Raw genomic sequence first — 20,334 nt, 5'->3', positions numbered from 1 at the left:
TTTTTACATTATAATATATTAAAAAGTCAGAGGTTTTTTTTTTTTTTTTTTAAATAAATGCCAAGTATTTTCTTATAGTATAGAAGCGATTTAAAAATTAAAATACACATGTAGGATATTGCTTGGTCTGCAGCTTTAAACTCGACATCCACACACTACGAGTAGCTTTAATGAGGCAAGCTGTTAAACGTTTTAAAATCTGGAAAAAGAAGCCAGTCGATTAACACATCATCATTTTAATATTCACTTACGGATCTTATTTTTGGAGTTGCATGACTAAAAAAATCCAGGAATACTTTATGCACCAGTGAATGTTTAATCACAGCTTCCCTGAAAAACAAAACAAAAAACAAAAAACAAAGCGTTATTCCTTCTTTGTAGTGGAATAGGTTTTTTTTTGGCAGTAATATGGAACAGTAAACCCATGTACCGACTTTCAACCACACCAGTTTTAGGACAATAGTGAGGTCACACTGTTCAAGCAGGAAATTCACTATAATTACAAATAAGTTGGCATTTCAGTTTCCTGGTGAATTAATTAAAAAATAAATTTAAAAAAAGCTCCTTCATAAGATTAAGATGCTTATTCTATATATACTGAAGCAGACGATCTGGATGTTTTCAGCCAAAATTGGTGTCGATGTGGAATTTTGGCTGAAAACAGCCAGATCAGCCACTTTGGCATATATAGAATAAGCCCGAGAGAGAGAGAGGGGGAGAGATCAGCAGAGGGGGAAAGATCAGCACAGCGAGAGAAAGGGGAGAGAGATCAGCACAGAGAGATAGGGGAGAGAGATCAGCACAGATAGCGAGATCAACAGAGAGAGATCTGCAGAGGGGAAGAGATCAGCAGAGGGGGAGAGATCAGCAGAGGGGAAGAGATCAGCAGAGGGGGAGAGATCAGCAGAGGGGAAGAGATCAGCAGAGGGGAAGAGATCAGCAGAGGGGAAGAGAGAGGGGGAGAGATCAGCAGAGGGGAAGAGAGAGGGGGAGAGATCAGCAGAGGGGGAGAGAGAGGAGAGATCAGCAGAGGGGGAGAGAGAGATCAGCACAGGGACAGTGCATGTAAAATGAATTCCTTCCCTGCCCCATTGTTTCACAATTCATTACTAGTCTCTCTGACAGCAAAGGTTTAAAACTGAATATTAACATTTAAAAGACAAAACCCAGAAAATATCATAAACTGCTGGGCAACAAGAACAAACATGTCTGTTATATTAAAATACCACATGGCAAAATAACTTATTGTGTAGGAGAACATCATTTTTTAATCTATTTTTTTCTTCTGCACCAGTTCTGGTTATTTTTGATTTATGTATCACATATAGATTTATTTATCTGCTGTTAAAGCAGAAGTCCAAGTTTTTCCCTTTAATATCTGCATCAATACAATCCAAACAATGATAAGTAATTAGTCAAGTTGCCGATCGATCAGCGAAGGTTCGGCTCGGGGGTTCACTAGCTGGCTGTCAGTGCAGCAGAAGAAGACCAAAGATGCAAAGTTCTGTGGGGAAGATCATGTGACCAGGCAGTCACTAGATACAATGGGTTCACTGCTAGAGAGAGGGCAGGGATCAAAAAGGGGTGAGCCAGAGCCCGTTTCAGAAGAGGAAGGGGATGTGACTTTATAAATGGTGGCTATAGAAACAAAAAAGCGTGTTTCATTATAATACATTAAAAATTTAATTCACAGTTATAAAAAAAAAAAAAATGGTACAAGTATTTTCTCATAGTACAGAACTGATTAAAAAAACAAAAAAAAACACGAAGGATATTGCTTGGTCTGCAGCTTTAAGGGAAATAATGTGTTTTTCTGGGATATAATGAATTGCCTGATATGCCCTAAAACCCTCCGCTTGAAGCAAACAGAATATAATCTGTGCAAATACCAGATGAGCATTCGCATTGCTGTGTATTTGGAGAGGTATACTAGAGTACTTAACTACTACACTGATTAAAAAACAAACACATTTAAAGCCCGCAACCCACCCACCCTTTCCCCCTGTAGAAAGAAAACTTACTTTTGTGCCAGAGGTGTAAGAATCTGCTTCATTTCCTCCAAAATAGATTCCTTCTTCTCAGGCTTAGCTTCCAACACCTTTTCTAAGGAAGGGTGGTCGGCGGACTGCAAGAATATTGGATAAAAACATTGCTGAACGACCTTCCCTTAGAAACCACCTGAGAAAATGTGATGCGGTGAGCGAGCTGACGTGTTGGATTCCAGCTCTGCCCTTTATCTGCCAGAGGTTTTACCTTAAAGAAGCGGAACGTGTTCCCGTAGAGTTCCTCGCACAGCGTGTTCCTCTGCTCCAGAATAGCTTTGTGATTGTACGCGTACTCCACAATGTACGAGGCTTCCGAATGGCGCAGCAGCTTTTTCACCTGCCCTTTAAAGCTTTTAATTATTTCAGCCACTTGTGACTTAGATCTACCATTGAGGAAGGGGGGAAAAAAAGCCCTGCGTGTTAATGTTATTCTTCTCTATTCAAGTCATTATTTTACCAACACCACTACTGTAGGGTATCACGACTGACATAGATCAACGTTAAAAGTATAGTTTCCATTTAGCACCATATGTGGAAACTGTAATAAAGTGAAAGTACTCAGTCATGTAACATCTCTTCTACCATGTTAACAGTTGTTTCCCAATTCATGGAATATTAGCTTTGCAAAGTTGGGACATGAAACTCTATGAAAGAAAAGCATGAAAGAAAAGCTTCAGAAGAGAAAAAAAAAACAGATGTAGTCAACGTTATTGTTCCTGCTAACGCGACACTCTGCGTCAAAGCTGGAGCGTCACTGAAGGCGATGTTTAATGCAGTGTCTTGACAATATTGGGCACGCGAAAATCGCAGAGCACAGAGGTGTTTTTTTTTACAACATTGACACGCCAACGGGTGCAATAACGCTGGGATACATCTGTACGTTCATAGTTGGGCATTAGTTGGTAGCTTATATTTATCTTTTACAAATTGACTTTAAGTAAATATTTTTCTAAAACAAGACCCCAACGGATAAATTCAACACAAAAGTTAGATTTTTGTCCTCATGTGGAACTGCACATTTAAAGTCAAAATCTCTCACTTAAAAGCATAACTACTATTTACAACAAAAAACAACACCATTTTATAGCATGCCATGACAAGTTACACATTTACACACACACACACACAAAATATATCCCTAATCCTGTATGGCAGGCCTGCACAACTCGTAAAGCGAGAACGCCGAACTGCTCCAAGGAAAAAAAATTTGGCCCGCACGGATAAAATCATCATCATCATCTCTCCTCTAGCACCTCTCATCATCATCATCATCATCATCATCCTCATATATATCCCCCAGCACCCTTCATCATCATCCTCATATCTCCCCCAGAACCCCTCACTTTCAATCTTTCGATACTCCCCATCTATCTCTCATACCCCCATCTCTCCCCCTCACACACACAATACCCCCCTGCACACCACACACATCCCAACCCCCCTGCACCTCACATCACTCCCCCCCCCCTGCACCTCACATCACTCCCCCCCCCCCTGCACCTCACATCACTCTCCCCCCCCTGCACCTCACATCACTCTCCCCCCTCCTGCACCTCACATCACTCTCCCCCCTCCTGCACCTCACATCACTCTCCCCCCTCCTGCACCTCACATCACTCTCTCCCCCCCCCCCTGCACCTCACATCACTCTCCCCCCCCCCCTGCACCTCACATCACTCTCCCCCCGGCACCTCACATCACTCTCCCCCCCGGCACCTCACATCACTCTCCCCCCCAGCACCTCACATCATTCACCCTCCCCTGCACCTCACATCACATCACCCCCCTGCACTTCAAATCACCCCCCCCCCGCACTTCCAATGACCCAATGATCTCCAATAACCCTCCCATGATCTCCAATCACCCTCCCCATGACCTCCAATCACCCTCCCCATGACCTCCAATCACCCCCCCCCTGCACCTCCAATCACCCCCCCTACACCTCCAATCACCCCCCCTGCACCTCCAATCACCCCCCCTTCACCTCCAATCACCCCCCCTGCACCTCCAATCACCCCCCCTGCACCTCCAATCACCCCCCCTGCACCTCCAATCACCCCCCCTGCACCTCAAATCACCCCCCCTGCACTTCAAATCGCGCACCCCCCTGCACTTCAAATCGCGCCCCCCCTGCACTTCAAATCGCGCCCCCCCCTGCACTTCAAATCACGCACCCCCCTGCACGTCAAATCGCGCACCCCCCTGCACGTCAAATCGCGCACCCCCCCTGCACTTCAAATCGCCCCCCCTGCACTTCAAATCGCGCACCCCCCTGCACTTCAAATCGCGCACCCCCCCTGCACTTCAAATCGCGCACCCCCCTGCACTTCAAATCGCGCACCCCCCTGCACTTCAAATCGCGCCCCCCCTGCACTTCAAATCGCGCCCCCCCTGCACTTCAAATCGCGCACCCCCCTGCACTTCAAATCGCGCACCCCCTGCACGTCAAATCGCGCACCCCCCCTGCACGTCAAATCGCGCCCCCCCTGCACTTCAAATCGCGCCCCCCCTGCACTTCAAATCGCGCACCCCCTGCACGTCAAATCGCGCACCCCCCTGCACGTCAAATCGCGCACCCCCCTGCACTTCAAATCGCGCACCCCCCTGCACTTCAAATCGCGCACCCCCCTGCACTTCAAATCGCGCACCCCCCTGCACGTCAAATCGCGCACCCCCCTGCACGTCAAATCGCGCACCCCCCTGCACGTCAAATCGCGCACCCCCCTGCACGTCAAATCGCGCACCCCCCTGCACGTCAAATCGCGCACCCCCCTGCACGTCAAATCGCGCACCCCCCTGCACGTCAAATCGCGCACCCCCCTGCACGTCAAATCGCGCACCCCCCTGCACTTCAAATCGCGCACCCCCCTGCACTTCAAATCGCGCACCCCCCTGCACTTCAAATCGCGCACCCCCCTGCACTTCAAATCGCGCACCCCCCTGCACTTCAAATCGCGCACCCCCCTGCACTTCAAATCGCGCACCCCCCTGCACTTCAAATCGCGCACCCCCCTGCACGTCAAATCGCGCACCCCCCTGCACGTCAAATCGCGCACCCCCCTGCACTTCAAATCGCGCACCCCCCTGCACTTCAAATCGCGCACCCCCCTGCACTTCAAATCGCGCACCCCCCTGCACTTCAAATCGCGCACCCCCCTGCACTTCAAATCGCGCACCCCCCTGCACTTCAAATCGCGCACCCCCCTGCACGTCAAATCGCGCACCCCCCTGCACGTCAAATCGCGCACCCCCCTGCACGTCAAATCGCGCACCCCCCTGCACTTCAAATCGCGCACCCCCCTGCACTTCAAATCGCGCACCCCCCTGCACTTCAAATCGCGCACCCCCCTGCACGTCAAATCGCGCACCCCCCTGCACTTCAAATCGCGCACCCCCCTGCACTTCAAATCGCGCACCCCTCTGCACTTCAAATCGCGCACCCCCCTGCACTTCAAATCGCGCACCCCCCTGCACTTCAAATCGCGCACCCCCCTGCACTTCAAATCGCGCACCCCCCTGCACTTCAAATCGCATCATCTCGCCCCCCTGCACTTCAAATTGCGCCCCCCCCTGCACTTCAAATCGCATCATCTCGCCCCCCTGCACTTCCGTACCTTACCTTTGTTTGCGGTGGAGGCGGCGGTGGCAGAGCAGGCAGGACTGCACGCTCTAGCAAGCAGCAAGTGCCTCAATGCTAGAGCGCGCTGCTACCCTGCGAGGGGGAGAGCGAGTGACAGCGGGCTCGCGGGGGAGGGTGACAGCGGGAGAGCGGACTCGTGAGGGATGGGGAGAGCAGGCCGCACAGTGAGTGCAGGCGGGCCGCGTGTTGTGCAGGCCTGCTGTATGGCAATGACATTTGGATATTAAGGGCAAGAAAACGCTTGCCCTTAACATGATTACAAACAATATCATAAATTATAAAACTGTAAAATCTAGTTGTATTGATGTTTTACTGTGTGGGAATTACGTGAGGGCGTCTTGACATTTGGTTATGCAAACACTGCCACGTCACTTAAAGATTGATACACGATCACAGAAGCGCTTTGCAATCCCACGTTTCAGGCCAAAAAAACAACCTTTTGTAAACAATTTAACAATCTAATTGGCTTCCTAACTTTAATCTAGCCACACTAATAGCATAGATTTGGCTTCCTTTGTTTCTCTGGATATTATTAACAAATTGTATTTGTTTGGGGCCCCAAAATAAACGCTTGTCAAACACTTACCATTTTGTCCTCATCAGAGAGCCAATAATGATGAGGGGGAGAGAGGGGGCATGGGTGGTGCAAACTATTGACAGCCCACAGAGCAGCCAGAGGAAATCAAAACCCTCCCAAGTCTTAGCTCACCATGCTTACAAACGGGCTTATTTCAAAATAGTTAGTTGGTGATTCTATATGTGCCAAAGCAGCAGATTGGTAATTGGGAATATGCTTTGGGCGAGGTGGCAGCTCAGTCATCTCAGCTCTACTGCTCACACCTGTATCTAGGGCCTCAATTACACCAAGAGCTGCAGCACTATTCTGTGACGTCACACATCGCTGCCGCCGAGTGGCATCTTGATTATACCGGCGAGACAGGAGAGATGAGTAGCAGAGGAGGCGTGGCCGTGAGCGGTTCACCCTCATTGGCTGAATCTCTCACGTGACGCCACCATCGCCTGACCAAAACAAAATCCTCTGTGTACTCGCCAGTCTGCTGCCCCAGGCGGCGCGGACGTCGTTGATGGTATGGTCAGCTACATAAGATTTTAGCAGTATGTTTTTGCACCTGCGGCGGTTTTTGGTATAACCACGGCCTAATCCAGCTATTAACATATCTCACAGGTTTCTCAGGTGTGCTCCTGTTTGTGCACAAGGTACACTGCATTTACAAAACCAGGAAGTGGTCTGCTTTTAAAACAAGGCACAGATGTGAGCAGCTCAAAAGCGTTCTGTGACAGTGATGGCACCCATCAGCAGGGGTAGATCACCCTGCTAGAGCTGCTGCCCAGAATACCAAAGGATGGGAGTTCTAATCCTGGTGGGCCTGACAATTGTGCCTCACAAGTTGCCTTTTCAACTCTATAAAAGTTCTTATGGAAATAATTTTAGGAAATATGGGATGCGAGTCATTTAAATATACTTTGCATATATCAGTCTATCCCCCAGGTCGTCCAGGTGTACTTCTTTTTGAGCAGAGGTGCCTCTCTCCCTATATTATTTGTAGGGAAATTTGTAGGACTATCTATATATACACACACGCTCACGTGCGTCGCTCACGTACGTCGCACACGTACGCATGCATGCACTCCTTGAGAGAGGTGCTAATAATCTGGTTGTGATTTATGATGTATTTGGGCATATTTTTTTAGTGTCCAATCCGCCTTTGGATTTTGGTGTGTGGATCATATTTCACCAAAAAAACGTGCCGAAAATCCAGACACGGGTTCTGGCAGTTTTGTCCATCCTCTAGTTAAAACATTTGCACAGAAATGTTAAAAGTCCATTTCACGTCCATAAATATGGGTAATAAAAGCTCTCTTCATATACCACACAGCCTTTTTTCAGTCATTGATCTACAACATTTCCAACAAAAGGGTCACATTGAAAACAAAAAAAGCACCTACCCAACAATGTTAAAAAATACAAAACTACAAAATAAATAATATGCAATCTGTAAAAACTTACCCATACATAAGGAATTTCCTCACAATATTCCTGGCATACTTAGACTTACTCAAGTCTACTATATGTTCTGTGGGGTAGATAAAATAAATATATATTTAAAAATGTTACTCTTCATTTAAAAAAGGCACTGTAAACTTCTTACAGACATGAAAATATCGTTTTTTTCCGAAGGGGTAACGTTAGTTAGAGAGGGCGGGAGAGTCATATTTATGTAAAATTCCCAATGACAAAACTAAACACACCTGACATACCTGGGAAATTTACCAATTTGACTGTGTTCAGTTTTGTGCACAGGTATCTCTCCCTCAGGTATAAACTAGTGTTTGGGGAGGTATACAGGCATACCCCGCATTAACGTACGCAATGGGACCGGAGCATGTATGTAAAGCGAAAATGTACTTAAAGTGAAGCACTCCCTTTTTTCCACTTATCGATGCATGTACTGTACTGCAATCATCATATAAGTGCATAACTGATGTTAATAACACATTTGTAACAGGCTCTATAGTCTCCCCGCTTGCGCACAGCTTCGGTACAGGTAGGGAGCTGGTATTCCTGTTCAGGACGTGCTGACAGGCGCATGCGTGAGCTGCCATTTGCCTATTGAGCGATATGTACTTACTCGCGAGCGTACTTAAAGTGAGTGTCCTTAAACCGGGGTATGCTGTAGTTTCTTTCATGTAGTAACACCACTTTTAGGTAAGACATGCTTTACTGTCATGTTATTTGATGCCAGCGCATGGTTGTGCTAATTTAACATGACGTTAAGCCTGTGCTAATGAATTATCAGCCCTGAGTTAACAGAGCTCTGTGGATCGGCCCCAAGTGTTCTTACTACGGCAGAATCAATCACAAAAAGCGCTTAACTTTAAGTTAAATTGCAGACAACTGATCGCGAATATGTTACCCATTTTTTCCCATCACACACAAAGGCATTGAACCCACTGACGAAATGCAAGATACTCCACTTTTACCAATAATTTGAATGCAGTCTTACCCCTTGACAGCACCGCCATGCAAAGTAATGGTGTGAAGGCGGCAGGTGGCTTTACAAACATTCGCAATGAACAAAAATGACTACACTACTACCTTAAAATATTTAAGCTCTGTAAAGGACGTCACTCTTGGAAGAAGTTGGTATTCGCATATACACAGTCAAGAATAAAAACAATACCTTTCAGCTGTTCAAAAACGTCTTGCCTTCTTTTCTCATTTGCATGTTTTATGTAGCACTGGATTACACGGGTTGTGTCGTGAGCAAAGGCAATCTGTCAGGGGCAAAATAATGCTTAGGTCATTCACTGCAGTTATCAAACATCAAAAGGTGACAAACACCCCAATGGGCATATCAGTGAGGGGAAAATATATGTAGGATTTACAGGTGACACACACACACACACACACACACACACACACACACACACACACACACACACACACACACACACACACACACACACACACACACACACTAAACTTCAATGTGAAATTCAAAGGCATTGAATTTTATGGATAAACCCAGTCTTTCGCCCAATGTAACACAATTTTCATAAGTAGATTGAGTATCCCAGAGATTATTGCACAGAATGTTCTGCTATCACTTTACTTCCACACGTTGCAAACGTTTAACTTGTACTGATACACCAAGCATGAAGTGCGCAAACACACAATAATTAAAGATACAGTCTTTCCTAGGACCAATATCAACGATTGATGGGTTCAGTCTGGTTCATTAACATCATTCTTACAACAAAAAAAAAAAACAAAAAAAAAAAAATGAGAGTAAGTTGCAATTTCCCACGAGTGGAGTCCCCTTTGTATGAGGTCCGTGTGTGTGTGTTGAACAGGTCCGTGCCCATTCTCCACCTATTCTGGTCCTTTGAGAAGGAAACGACAGGCTAAAGATGTATGAAACACTGCTAGACTGACGTGTTGTTAACACTGAAAAGGAAAAAACCTTCTTAAATCTTTATAGAAACCTAAGAATGATTAGTACATTCCCCTGAGGGAAAAAATGACTCCGTTGTTTACAAACTTTCTTTTATACACGTGGGACCCCTTTTAAACACTTCCTCTTGCCATAAAACCCGACAAAACGAAAGGCCGTGAAAGGTCCCATTTACTCCCTGATCACTCAATGGCTCCATCAACCTTTCAGCACCTTGGTGTGATTAATAATAAAGGAAACAGTGCTGCCTCCTGTGCCCTGAACTTGGTCAAGCACAGCTTTCTGGAGAAGGCAGGGATTTTTGATGGCTAGGATTTTTGAAAACTATTTAATAGGCCATTTCAACCATAAAATGTAACCCAAAACTACATCTTTAGAGCGGCAGTCTCATTTAGGCTTGTTATAAAGTGGTCGCGTGCGCTAGGCCGTGTGCGGCACTTATAATTGGCTGAGGTTAGTCAGCCCTTCTATACAAGGGCCGCGAGCGCACACGGCAGTTGAGCGTGCATCCGGCCGACAGCGGGGAAGACAGGGAATACAATGATTTTGCGCCGCTACCGGCGCTGAAACGTATGTATGTGTGTGTGTATACAGGCATACCCCACATTAACGTATGCAATGGGACTAGAGCATGTAAAGCGGAAATGTACTTAAAGTGAAGCACTATCTTTTTTCCACTTATCGACGCGTGTACTGTACTGCAATCGTTATATACGTGCATAACTGATGCAAATAAGTCATTTGTAACAGGCTCTAGTCTCCCCGCTTGTGCACAGCTTCGGTACAGGTATGGAGTCGGTATTGCTGTTCAGGACGTGCTGACAGGCGCATGCGTCAGCTGGCGTTTGCCTATTGGGCACTATGTCCTTACTCGCGAGTGTACTTAAAGTGAGTGTCCTTAAACCAGGGTATGCCTGTTTATGTATGCATGTGTATTTATATGTCACAGGATACAAACAAGAAACAATGTTGCAGCACTCGTGAGTGATCGATTTGATTGCTAAAGATAGGAAGTATTTGCATGCTACTGGTTATAGCTTTATACTGTTAAGTTAAAGTGTCCAATTGGAGATTTATCAAGGAACAATTCTGCAGCCCTATTAATCAGAGGTACAAAATGTGCACATACATAGGCATGTAACAGAATTTCGTTAAATACAAACAAATAAACAACTCTCGAGACACACTCACCGACACTTTAAAATGTAATACACATTGACCTGTTATACAATCTAATTAAACTGCACAAGAACAGAACAGATCGGATTGATTCTGTGCTAAATAAAGGCAATAAATCCTGACTGAGGACAGTTCAGACGTTGCATCATGCGGCCTGACTTTCTCTTTAAGAAGATTCAATCAGTGCTAGCTGTACTCACGCTTTTCACGTTGCCCTGAAGCAGCTCCTCCAGGTTGTCCATTAGCTTGGATCTCTTTGAGACATCACAGTCCTTTCTACAACCAAGGAGGAGAGTAGAAGCAGGTCAGAAGAGCAGGGATATCAAGAGATGCTATTAATTAAAATGGCAACATACAGAATCTAAAGTGCAGATAGATAGATATATACACACACACAAACTTCTAAATAAATTACAATTGGCTGGATTCTAAAAGTTTTTTTTTTAAACCTTAAAACCTTACAGCAGAAGATAATTAGGAATTACGCAGCGGACCATCTGCTAGATTTATACCGTTTTTTTTCCAAAAGCACTGTGATAGATTTTATATATATATATATATATATACATATATACATATATACATATATATATATATATATATATATATATATATATATACATACATACACACACACACACACACACACACACACACACACACACACACACACACACACACACACACACACACACACACACACACACACACACACACACACAGTTAATGTGACAAGTGAGATTGAAAGTGAGCTTAATGCAATAAACTTCATCTGAGTAGCCCTGAAAAACAAGCTTGGATCTAAGCCTGTAAATAAGCCAATACTGATTTTAGTCTTAACCCCTATAATATGCGCTACATAGCTTATGTATCTTATACATGCCTCCAGCATCATTGAGAGTATAATATTGTGATTTTCAGTGCATCATGATTCCAGCGTCAGTACAAGGGACTCATAGCAGAAAAAAATAAATAAGAAAGGCAGCCAGATGAGAAGTAAAAAGATCAATAAACCAAAACTATAACACGGAGATGCGCCTGCTCATCAACAACATTGCTTGGACAAAGGGATGTCACATACATTTTTCATTTATTTTCAATACTTTTTACCATTTCAAATGTTGCTAGGTTACTTTACCGCTAGAGAATTGGAGGGGGTGGTATGTGTGTGTGTTGCAGGGGAAGGGGGTAGTGTGTCGCGGGGGGGTGGGGGGGGGGAGGGGGGGGAGTGTGTTGCGGGGGGAGGGAGCGGGTAGTGTGTGGGGTGGGGGGAGGGGGTGGGTGGTTGTGGGTGGGTGAGTGTGGGTGGATGTACACACATGTATACACCGCTGCGCCTCTCACTGTAACCATAAAAATAGCATTGGAATATAAAGCTACCCAGGTCCTTATTTTAAGACCTACGGGTTGCACATTGTTAATAAAGCTCAACTATGTACAATATATACTCTATTTTCACAGTTAAAATTGCAAATTCAACCATAAAAAAAAGCAGCATTCTTGATTGTGCAGGTTAGAAAAAGGGCCATTTTTTGCTGTGTGTGTGTGTACTTGTACTCTAAAAACACACCCTAACCGTTTCGTCTTTTGGACTTTGTCAGGGGATACTTTGCATGTCTGGTGACTATTGCAAAGTATCCCATGATGAAGTCCAAAAGACGAAATGCGTAGGGTATATTTTGGGAGTACAAGTACAGCCAGTTTCTATTTTACTGTATGCACGATTGAACAGATGGGAACATTAGCTCCTTCTTTGTAAGGTCAGCTTAAGCAGAGATTATTTGCCGAGAGATGTTACAGCCAATCCGGAGATCCCTGTGACGTTGCAAGCAACTACCGGTCCTGACAACTAGAGACTAACTTCGGTGGGCGGAGGGACCGAAGTGGGGAAGCACACGGCGCACATACTATAGATCCAGTACACGGAAGATTTGACGCATCTACCGGTCCCTTCAGATCACGAGTGAGACAACATATCGGCACCAGATACCTTGCTGGGACACTGCTGCTACCGTTGGCGTTTGAGAATTGATGTCATACATGCTCTTGTTCCTGTTTTGTTTGTGAGTTCGTATTTTATATTTTATTCAGTTCCATAACATTTTGTAACTTTACTACACTATGAGTGCGCGCCTGTTTTTTGTTTGTTTTTTCCTTATATATAATTAGAAGGAAAAAAAAGAAGAAGAGGGGGGAGAAACCCAGCGCTAGACGTGTATAAAAAAATATTGTGTGAAATAAAGGAAGATATGAGCTCAAAAATTTATCAAAAATTAAGACATGTAGTGATGAGGGGAATGAAAACTAAAAAGGATGCAGCTCTAATGAGGATAAATCCAATCCACAAAATACACCAAAAAGACAAAGAGCGCAATCCAAGATAGAAAAATGCATAAATCTGGGCTATTTATTATTTTTTTAAAAACAGGGAAATACAAGGTCCCAATAGATCAAGACAAGGTATAACAAACAAATAACAAGAAAATAGCAAAATACAAATTCAGAGGGAATATTAATACCAATTAAGTGTCCGAAAAACAAGCTGATGTGGAGATATAGGAGTAGAGATATTAAAATATCTTTATATTAAAATCTATATTGCCCAGTTTTTTTAATAGGCTCCAACATCATTAGTGACATGCAGCATACCTTCTTATATTCTCCCAGATCTGCTTGGATTTTATCATGACCTCAAAGTTGTCTTTCTCATTCAGCTGCCTGGTTTGCTTTAATTCCTTCTTTTGCTTTTTGAAGTCATCCCACTTTGGTTTCTTGGCTTCAGAGCCTGTGACAAGGGGTAACGGCATAAGTTAAAATCGCCATCAGTTATACTTGCTTTGTTAAAACAAATTTTTATGTTGATATATCGACAGCTGGATGTGGTTATGACTCTTTAAGTCATTAAACTGACTATGAGTTGACTAACTTGACTGATTATTCATTTTTGGTGTGTCTTGACTGTAGCTCTATTGCATGATTTTTATATCTTGACCACAGTAGTGTAATCAAGGGGTGCGCAAACTGGGGGACACAAGATTTTCTGCGCTCTTCCCCAAAGCATTTAAATTAAATGCCGGGGGAGCGCATGCAAGGCCTTTAAGGTCCCTTTCTTGTCTCCAACGGCTTGGTGATGTCCCATGCCGTCTTGATGTCAGAATACCAGAGACAAGGTAAAGGGGGATGGGGCCGCGCAAGCATCAAGGGAGACAAGGCCGGGGGTCGCAGGGGGAAATGTTTGCACACCCCTGATGTAATCTATAGTACCCTCTCTATATTTCTTTATCTAGTTTTTCTTTCATTCGCAGGCCATGTGTATAATGTCGCCTCAATTTGCTGGCACTGGATTCATTCTCTGCAAGTAATATATGCACATTAACATAGCGTTATGCGCAGTGACAGAAATACAAAGTACAGTGGCAAATCCCTAAAGAGTAAACCTAATTTAAATTGAATGTCAAATTATAACATGTGGACCGACATTTGGTGCCGTTTTGGATCGTTTGCCTCTTAAATAAGTCCAAACAGAAAGCAAGGTCCATACAGTATGATGGATCGAAGAGAATAGTTGCCTTACTTTAGCTGTAGTGCCACAGTGCTACTTACATTTTTTACATTTATTGTAAGGGCGCTTTTGCAAAGTGCAAAACCAATCAAATGATTAAGTACAATTATGCCTCTCTCTTTATTTACCCTCTTTATCTGAAGCATTCTGTTTGTTTCTTTATTTCTATCTTTCAGGGGGCGTGGCTGCAGGCTCATCACATACAGTAAGTGGTCAACAATGCAAAAGGATCCTCTACAGTCTGCACATAGTCAATCACACCATTACAAGCAAGAGATGAATTGTGAGCGGGTTACATTTCATTTGTTTTAACGGGTGGCTATAACCCACAGGCACACTCACCTTCCTTCTGGTCCTCTGGCTGATGTTTCCTCTTCTTTGTGAAGCCATCTCCCTGTTTTGTATTCTTGGTTGCATATTGTTTCACGCCAGTTTTCCATCCTGGTCTGTCAGACGATGTCTTGCCTTTTGCAAACTTGTTAAATTTGGTCTTTCCCATGGGGCCCTGGCCTGTGCTGCCTTTCCCTCTTTGTTTTTGAAAGCCTGGTGCTACTGTCAAAAAGAAAACCAATAAGCGAGTCTTGACTGACACACCGAGAGACAGCATTTTGAAATATGTCCCTCTTAAGTGTTTTTAACCTTCAGTCAGGGGGGGGATTAAAAATAATAATATTTTTAAAAGGATATAAAAATTAAATGTTAAACTTAATTTAAAAAAAAAATAAGAAATGGCATTTTATTTAATGGAAAATAAAAAAGAAATACATTAAAAAAACAAAAAACTTTAAGGATTAAAACAGCGAATAACAAGTGTCACCGCCAACGCTAAGAACCGATTCCAGCATTAATAAAATAATATTTTCCATGGCATTCAAAAAGGATTTGTCTTTTGTTTAATCTAGTGACATTTCAATTAGATATTTTACATTTGATACATCAGGTGCAGTTTGTGCCTCTGAGTTGTACCACTTTTGCACCTTATGTATTTGTGAAATCCCAAATAGGGTATACTGCTTAATATTTTACAAGATAGTTGTCATTACCTTTAGCTTTCTTAAATGCGGTGTTCTTGGTAGTTTTCTGCAGAGAAGGGTTCTCTCTTGCTTTGAACTGCTTTTTATTCTTAGGTTCCATGATGACAAAGCTACAAGAACAAAAATGCGAATTACAAGTTACAGTGGCAGGAAGATTTAAAAAAAAAAAAAATGAAATAAAGATCAGCAATAAACTATAAAGAAACAGGGGAACAGTACCGTCCTACTCATAATACTCAGTTGCAAGAAAGTGAAAGCATTCAACTCTTTCTATACCACTTTCTAACTTTGGTTTCTCAATTCAAAATACGTTTAATTGCTTTCAAATTGAGAACAAACTGTCTAATGTAGAAAAGTGAATAATATATAATACACACCTTCTTTCGTTACGGCCAATTAAAAAATTCACAATGGTGACAATTTTTAAGACCTTGTCCCTCATCAATATGCTGTGAAGATGTCTTCCCCATGCTAGAGAAGACTTCAGCTCCATTCAAATGTAAAGGTCTAAAATCTTCCCCAGCACAGGGAAGACAATGTAACCGTATACTAGATAGGGGTCAATGAAAAGAGTGTAAGCATATAATGCACAGTACTACATTGAGCTCTAACATCAGTCAAGCATTTCCACATATAATATAATCCGAATGATAGGAATTGTAGTGATATTTTGATAAAGGGCCCTATGAACTAAAACTACATTTATCATGACAAATATACATTTATTACGGGATAAAAATGTTAACTCAACATTAAAGCAGCAATCCAAGGTCTACATTTTTAACCTAGATACCCGGTGTTGAACCCCACATTAATTTCATCTATGCGGACCCCCTGCTTCCGGAGAGCCTTACCTCCGTAGTGGATGCCGGTAGGCGCTCTGCTCAGCTACCAGGGATCACGTAACGCCTCTGTTCAGAGCTCCTGCACCCTGCGGGTCAAGAGGAAGCCGTGACGTCATCAGATTGGACTTCCTATTGGCCCGCGTGAAGTGGGAGCTTTACTCTTTAAAGTCCAGCCAGAGCGGCTACCGGCACCTACAACAGAGGTAAGTATCTCCCGAAGCAGGTGTTCTCCAGCTTAATGGGGATTCAGCTTCCAGAGACGCCCTGCTTCTAGCCAGGTTAAAAAAAGATGCTTGGATTGCTCCTTTAAGGTGGCTATGTTTTGAGACGAAAGTGCTGCAATTATGGGACAAAACAAGCTGCACTAGATGTATATATATAAAAAAAATCCTATAATTTTCATGCAATATTTTCTTTGATACATATGGTGCAGATTTTTTTTAATCTCCAGCATTACATTCATTTAACCCTCATACACAGGCCCCAATGGGTTTAAAAAAAAATTTAAATCCTTATTTTATTGCAAACACCTATCATCAAATCACTGAAAAATTTCTGTATGTTTACTTATTTTTAGCCAATGAATCTAAGAGAATATATGTTGTGAAATCTATTTGTAATGTTCTTTGCAACTTAAGGGATACACTATTAAGTCAATACTGTACTCGTAAACTTTCCTTAGGTTTGAATGAAGACCTACAAAAATCATTTGATGCAGCTTTTGTTTCTCATTCATTTTCTTTTCTCTTCCCCCAAAAATTGGCAGCAAAAAATGTAATTGAGACCAAGGTAGATCGTTGTCATATTTATCTTGCATCTCTTTGCTGCAATGTATCCAGGTCTTTGCTCTTAAGTTTTGAGCCATGTACGTCACCGTGCGATTTGGGCAGTTACAGTAAGAGTTACCTGATGTACAGGTTGTAATGCATCGACCTCTGCATCACTTCATATATTTGTGGTCGGCTAGGTGCGCGAGAGGGGGCGAGGCCATTACGTCAGAGCTGGTTCGCCCTCATTGGGAGAACCGTTCACGTGACGCGCTTGCGGATGACAAATTCAAATTTGCTTCCTCTGCAAGCAGCTAATCGCCGAGCAGGCGCTTGCCCACACACATTGCCTCAATGTATTTCATAGCGGCCAGTGTGAGCGCGCCTGCCCGCCTACCGCCACCCTAGCCAAGGAACCAGTCGCAATGAGAAGCAGCTGTCCCTAAACACTCTGCGACTGCCAAATAATGTGGGTTATTTTAGTAATTTGGTGGATCATTATAGAAGTGGGGTTGGGGTATATGAGGTGTTTAGGGGAGCTTTATGAAGGGTTGGGCTATAGGACAGGTGTAGGGTATATGAGGGATCTACCTTGACGTGCTTGCAGACTTAAACATTTGTGAGAAACTGTACATAATACCGCGCTCCTCACTATATAAGTTTGCTGCAGGTAAAAAGATACATATAGAAAAACAAAAAGAACGATTCCTGCGCTCCTACCAATTAGGCTAAGATAAAAATAATTATTTTTGTTAGGCTTAAACATTGAACTACACGACTCATACTTATGAGAAGAAAAAAAACAAAAATTGTTCCATTGTTACCATATTGGATGTGCAGTGGGGCTTTGTTTAGGCTGCGCTTACAGTGCTGGCGACGCGACCGATGACGTTACCCGTCGCCACCAGAAAGTTATAATTTGATTTGAAGCATTGTCGCTGGCAACAAGGCCAGTGACGTCAGTAAAAGGGACGGGCCGCACAATTTGATTGGTTTAGAGACAGTCACATGTAGAGACGGTCTCTAAAAAAATCAAATTTACCCGGCTTCAAAAATTTTGGTCGCGACGTCACCGTCGCGCTTACTATAAGCGCTTGCGACAGAGTCAATGTATTTGTTTCGGAGCGACGTATATAAGGGCACATAGGGGTATGAAGCATATAAAGTGCGGGGTTTTGGGGTCTGTGTGTGGGATATAAGACGCATATGTACCTGCAGTTTGATCTGTGAAGTATTGGAGGGTAATATATATTATAAACACACGTGTATTTACATGCACATAATAGACACAGGAATGTATCTAGGTATATATGAGGTGGTATATACAGTCTCACATTATATACAAAGAGGCGCTGCTCGCGGCGGTTACCCCGGGAGACAGCGTTTCCAGTCACGCACCGTATTTCAGGCGCGAGCCGCTGCGTGTCAAGTTCCTCCCCGCGAGCTTCGTTCCACCGCTACACGTGCGGCCAGGAATGGAGACAGAGGGGATGGGGGTAGGATGTTACAACCACACATGCGCACTGACGCGCTTTACGACCATTAACTGGAAAGTCGCAAAGCCGACGCAACTGTCGCGCGAGACAGGCATGTGGCGGTCTCCACCAATCAGAGTGCCCAGCACTGCATGAGTCGTGCAGCGTGGGTGCGACGTCACCAGCTGGCTGCCGAGTCGCTTTGTCATGATGTTCATCATGCAGGTAGCAGAAACGTACTCTGAATTGAATTGTAATTTATCAATAAAGCTTTATGAAGAAAAGATCAGCCGGCCATTTTTGGTGAGGGCAGATACTCCTGCATAGACTTCCTGTCTAGAGTGGTGGGGTGACGTAATCGCCATGCTGGAGGATGAGTGTTTGCCAAACTTCGGGACTTGGTCATTTGACCATCAGTAAAGTGGAGCTAACTCTGTCCAGCTAATGTACATGTAGATGTTACTCTTTTGTATGTGGATGTCAAAACATTTCTGTTTTTTTTTTTAATTTAGTCATGACATCCAGAATGCAGATTAATTAAATCTGCTACCATTTTCCTGACTGAAGACAAACAGGGGAAAATAAGAAGCGACCTTACTCTTGGAAGATGAGAGCAACATACATAAGGAAGGGGCTAAAGAAATGGAAACCCCTACCAAAATTAAGCTTACATTAATGACAAAGTAACTACAAATATAGAATGGGTTTTAAAATTCTCTTTTTGAAGATGGGCGTGACAGCAATGCAGATTTTAACAATGAAACACATTATATAAGTTACATTGGGTAAAAAGGTGGCAAAAAAAACTCCAACGAAAAGGCGACACTGCTCATTTGCATGTAACTTCCCAGAATCCCTGGCTGCAGTGGAAGCATAATATGCCAAGAGATAATTGGGAAAAGCAGACCTGTCTGTCTGAATGTGCTCACAAGTGGTATTTTTATTTGCTGAACAATGAAACACTAAGGCTGAGTCCATACAGACTTCAGCTGTGCGGAGGCTGAGGGAAAGCGGGTGCTTTCCCTGCCTTAGACCGCGTGCGCGAGCCCCTGCTAAAGCGCTCTCATTGCGGCTGCAGGGGCTCACTGCCGAGCAGCAGCTGCGCGCCTCATGCCCGAAGCCTTAGCCTATTTAATTTGACCTTTGATTATGTTGTGTTTAACCAGTTTCTAGTAGAGTTGTTCAAGTATATAATAATAGCATGTTCTTGTATAGCGCTGCTAATTTTACGTAGCGCTTTACAGAGACATTTTGCAGACACAGGTCCCTGGAGCTTACAATCTGTTTTTTTTTGAGGCACAGGGAGATAAAGTGACTTGCCCAAGGTCACAAGGAGCCGACACCGGGAATTGAACCAGACTCCCTGCTTCAAATTCAGTGCCAGTCAGTGCCTTTACTCACTGAGCAACTCCTTGAGGAAATGTATATCCGTTATAGGTGTTGATGGCGTTTTTAAGGGAGCAACATTTGGATCTTCATAGATGAAACTAGAAAACATCGCAGGTATCTTTCAAGTGTATCTCAAATATTTTTTTTAGAAGCAGTTCTGCCAGTAGATGGCATCATTTCCCCCTACACAGCCTCGCCCTGCATATTCATATAGTAAAACCTTGTGTGAAATGTTAGATAATGATAAACGGTGGTCAAAGTGTTATGGACTCCCACAACCTTTATATCAATACATTTAAGTGCCACAACTTTTTTTTTATTTTCCCACTTACCTAGTGCAATTTCTTTTCAATTAAAAAGGATGGATTTTTTTTTTTTAATTACCCTTTTTTCTGATTTATATAAGTGTTGTAATTGTTTT

The 20,334-nt window shown here is 43.4% G+C and overlaps 1 protein-coding gene across 5 annotated transcripts in view; it reads right to left on the bottom strand.

Moving 5' to 3' along the window:
• PUM3 (pumilio RNA binding family member 3) overlaps window positions 1–18,605 on the bottom strand; it is a 42,127-nt gene extending 23,522 nt beyond the window's left edge. The window contains exons 1-10 of one of the 5 annotated variants that reach the window (XM_075597131.1): window positions 18,384–18,605; window positions 15,447–15,547; window positions 14,746–14,955; window positions 13,491–13,626; window positions 11,042–11,117; window positions 8,889–8,982; window positions 7,715–7,781; window positions 2,254–2,428; window positions 2,022–2,125; window positions 252–330 (exon numbers count right to left, since the gene is read on the bottom strand). In XM_075597131.1, coding sequence (XP_075453246.1) covers window positions 252–330; window positions 2,022–2,125; window positions 2,254–2,428; window positions 7,715–7,781; window positions 8,889–8,982; window positions 11,042–11,117; window positions 13,491–13,626; window positions 14,746–14,955; window positions 15,447–15,537 — 1,032 coding nt within the window. In that variant the 5' untranslated portion in view covers window positions 15,538–15,547; window positions 18,384–18,605. The remainder of the gene's footprint in view (window positions 1–251; window positions 331–2,021; window positions 2,126–2,253; window positions 2,429–7,714; window positions 7,782–8,888; window positions 8,983–11,041; window positions 11,118–13,490; window positions 13,627–14,745; window positions 14,956–15,446; window positions 15,548–18,383) is intronic. The other 4 variants (XM_075597124.1, XM_075597150.1, XM_075597114.1 and 1 more) reach the window with 4 other exon arrangements.
• Window positions 18,606–20,334: the final 1,729 nt, after the last annotated feature.

The sequence above is a fragment of the Ascaphus truei genome, chromosome 1 (genome assembly GCF_040206685.1).
Source record: "Ascaphus truei isolate aAscTru1 chromosome 1, aAscTru1.hap1, whole genome shotgun sequence".
Lineage (NCBI taxonomy): Eukaryota > Metazoa > Chordata > Amphibia > Anura > Ascaphidae > Ascaphus > Ascaphus truei.
The sequence above is the reverse complement of the archived record's forward strand: the minus strand, read 5'-3'. Positions and strand labels throughout refer to the sequence as shown.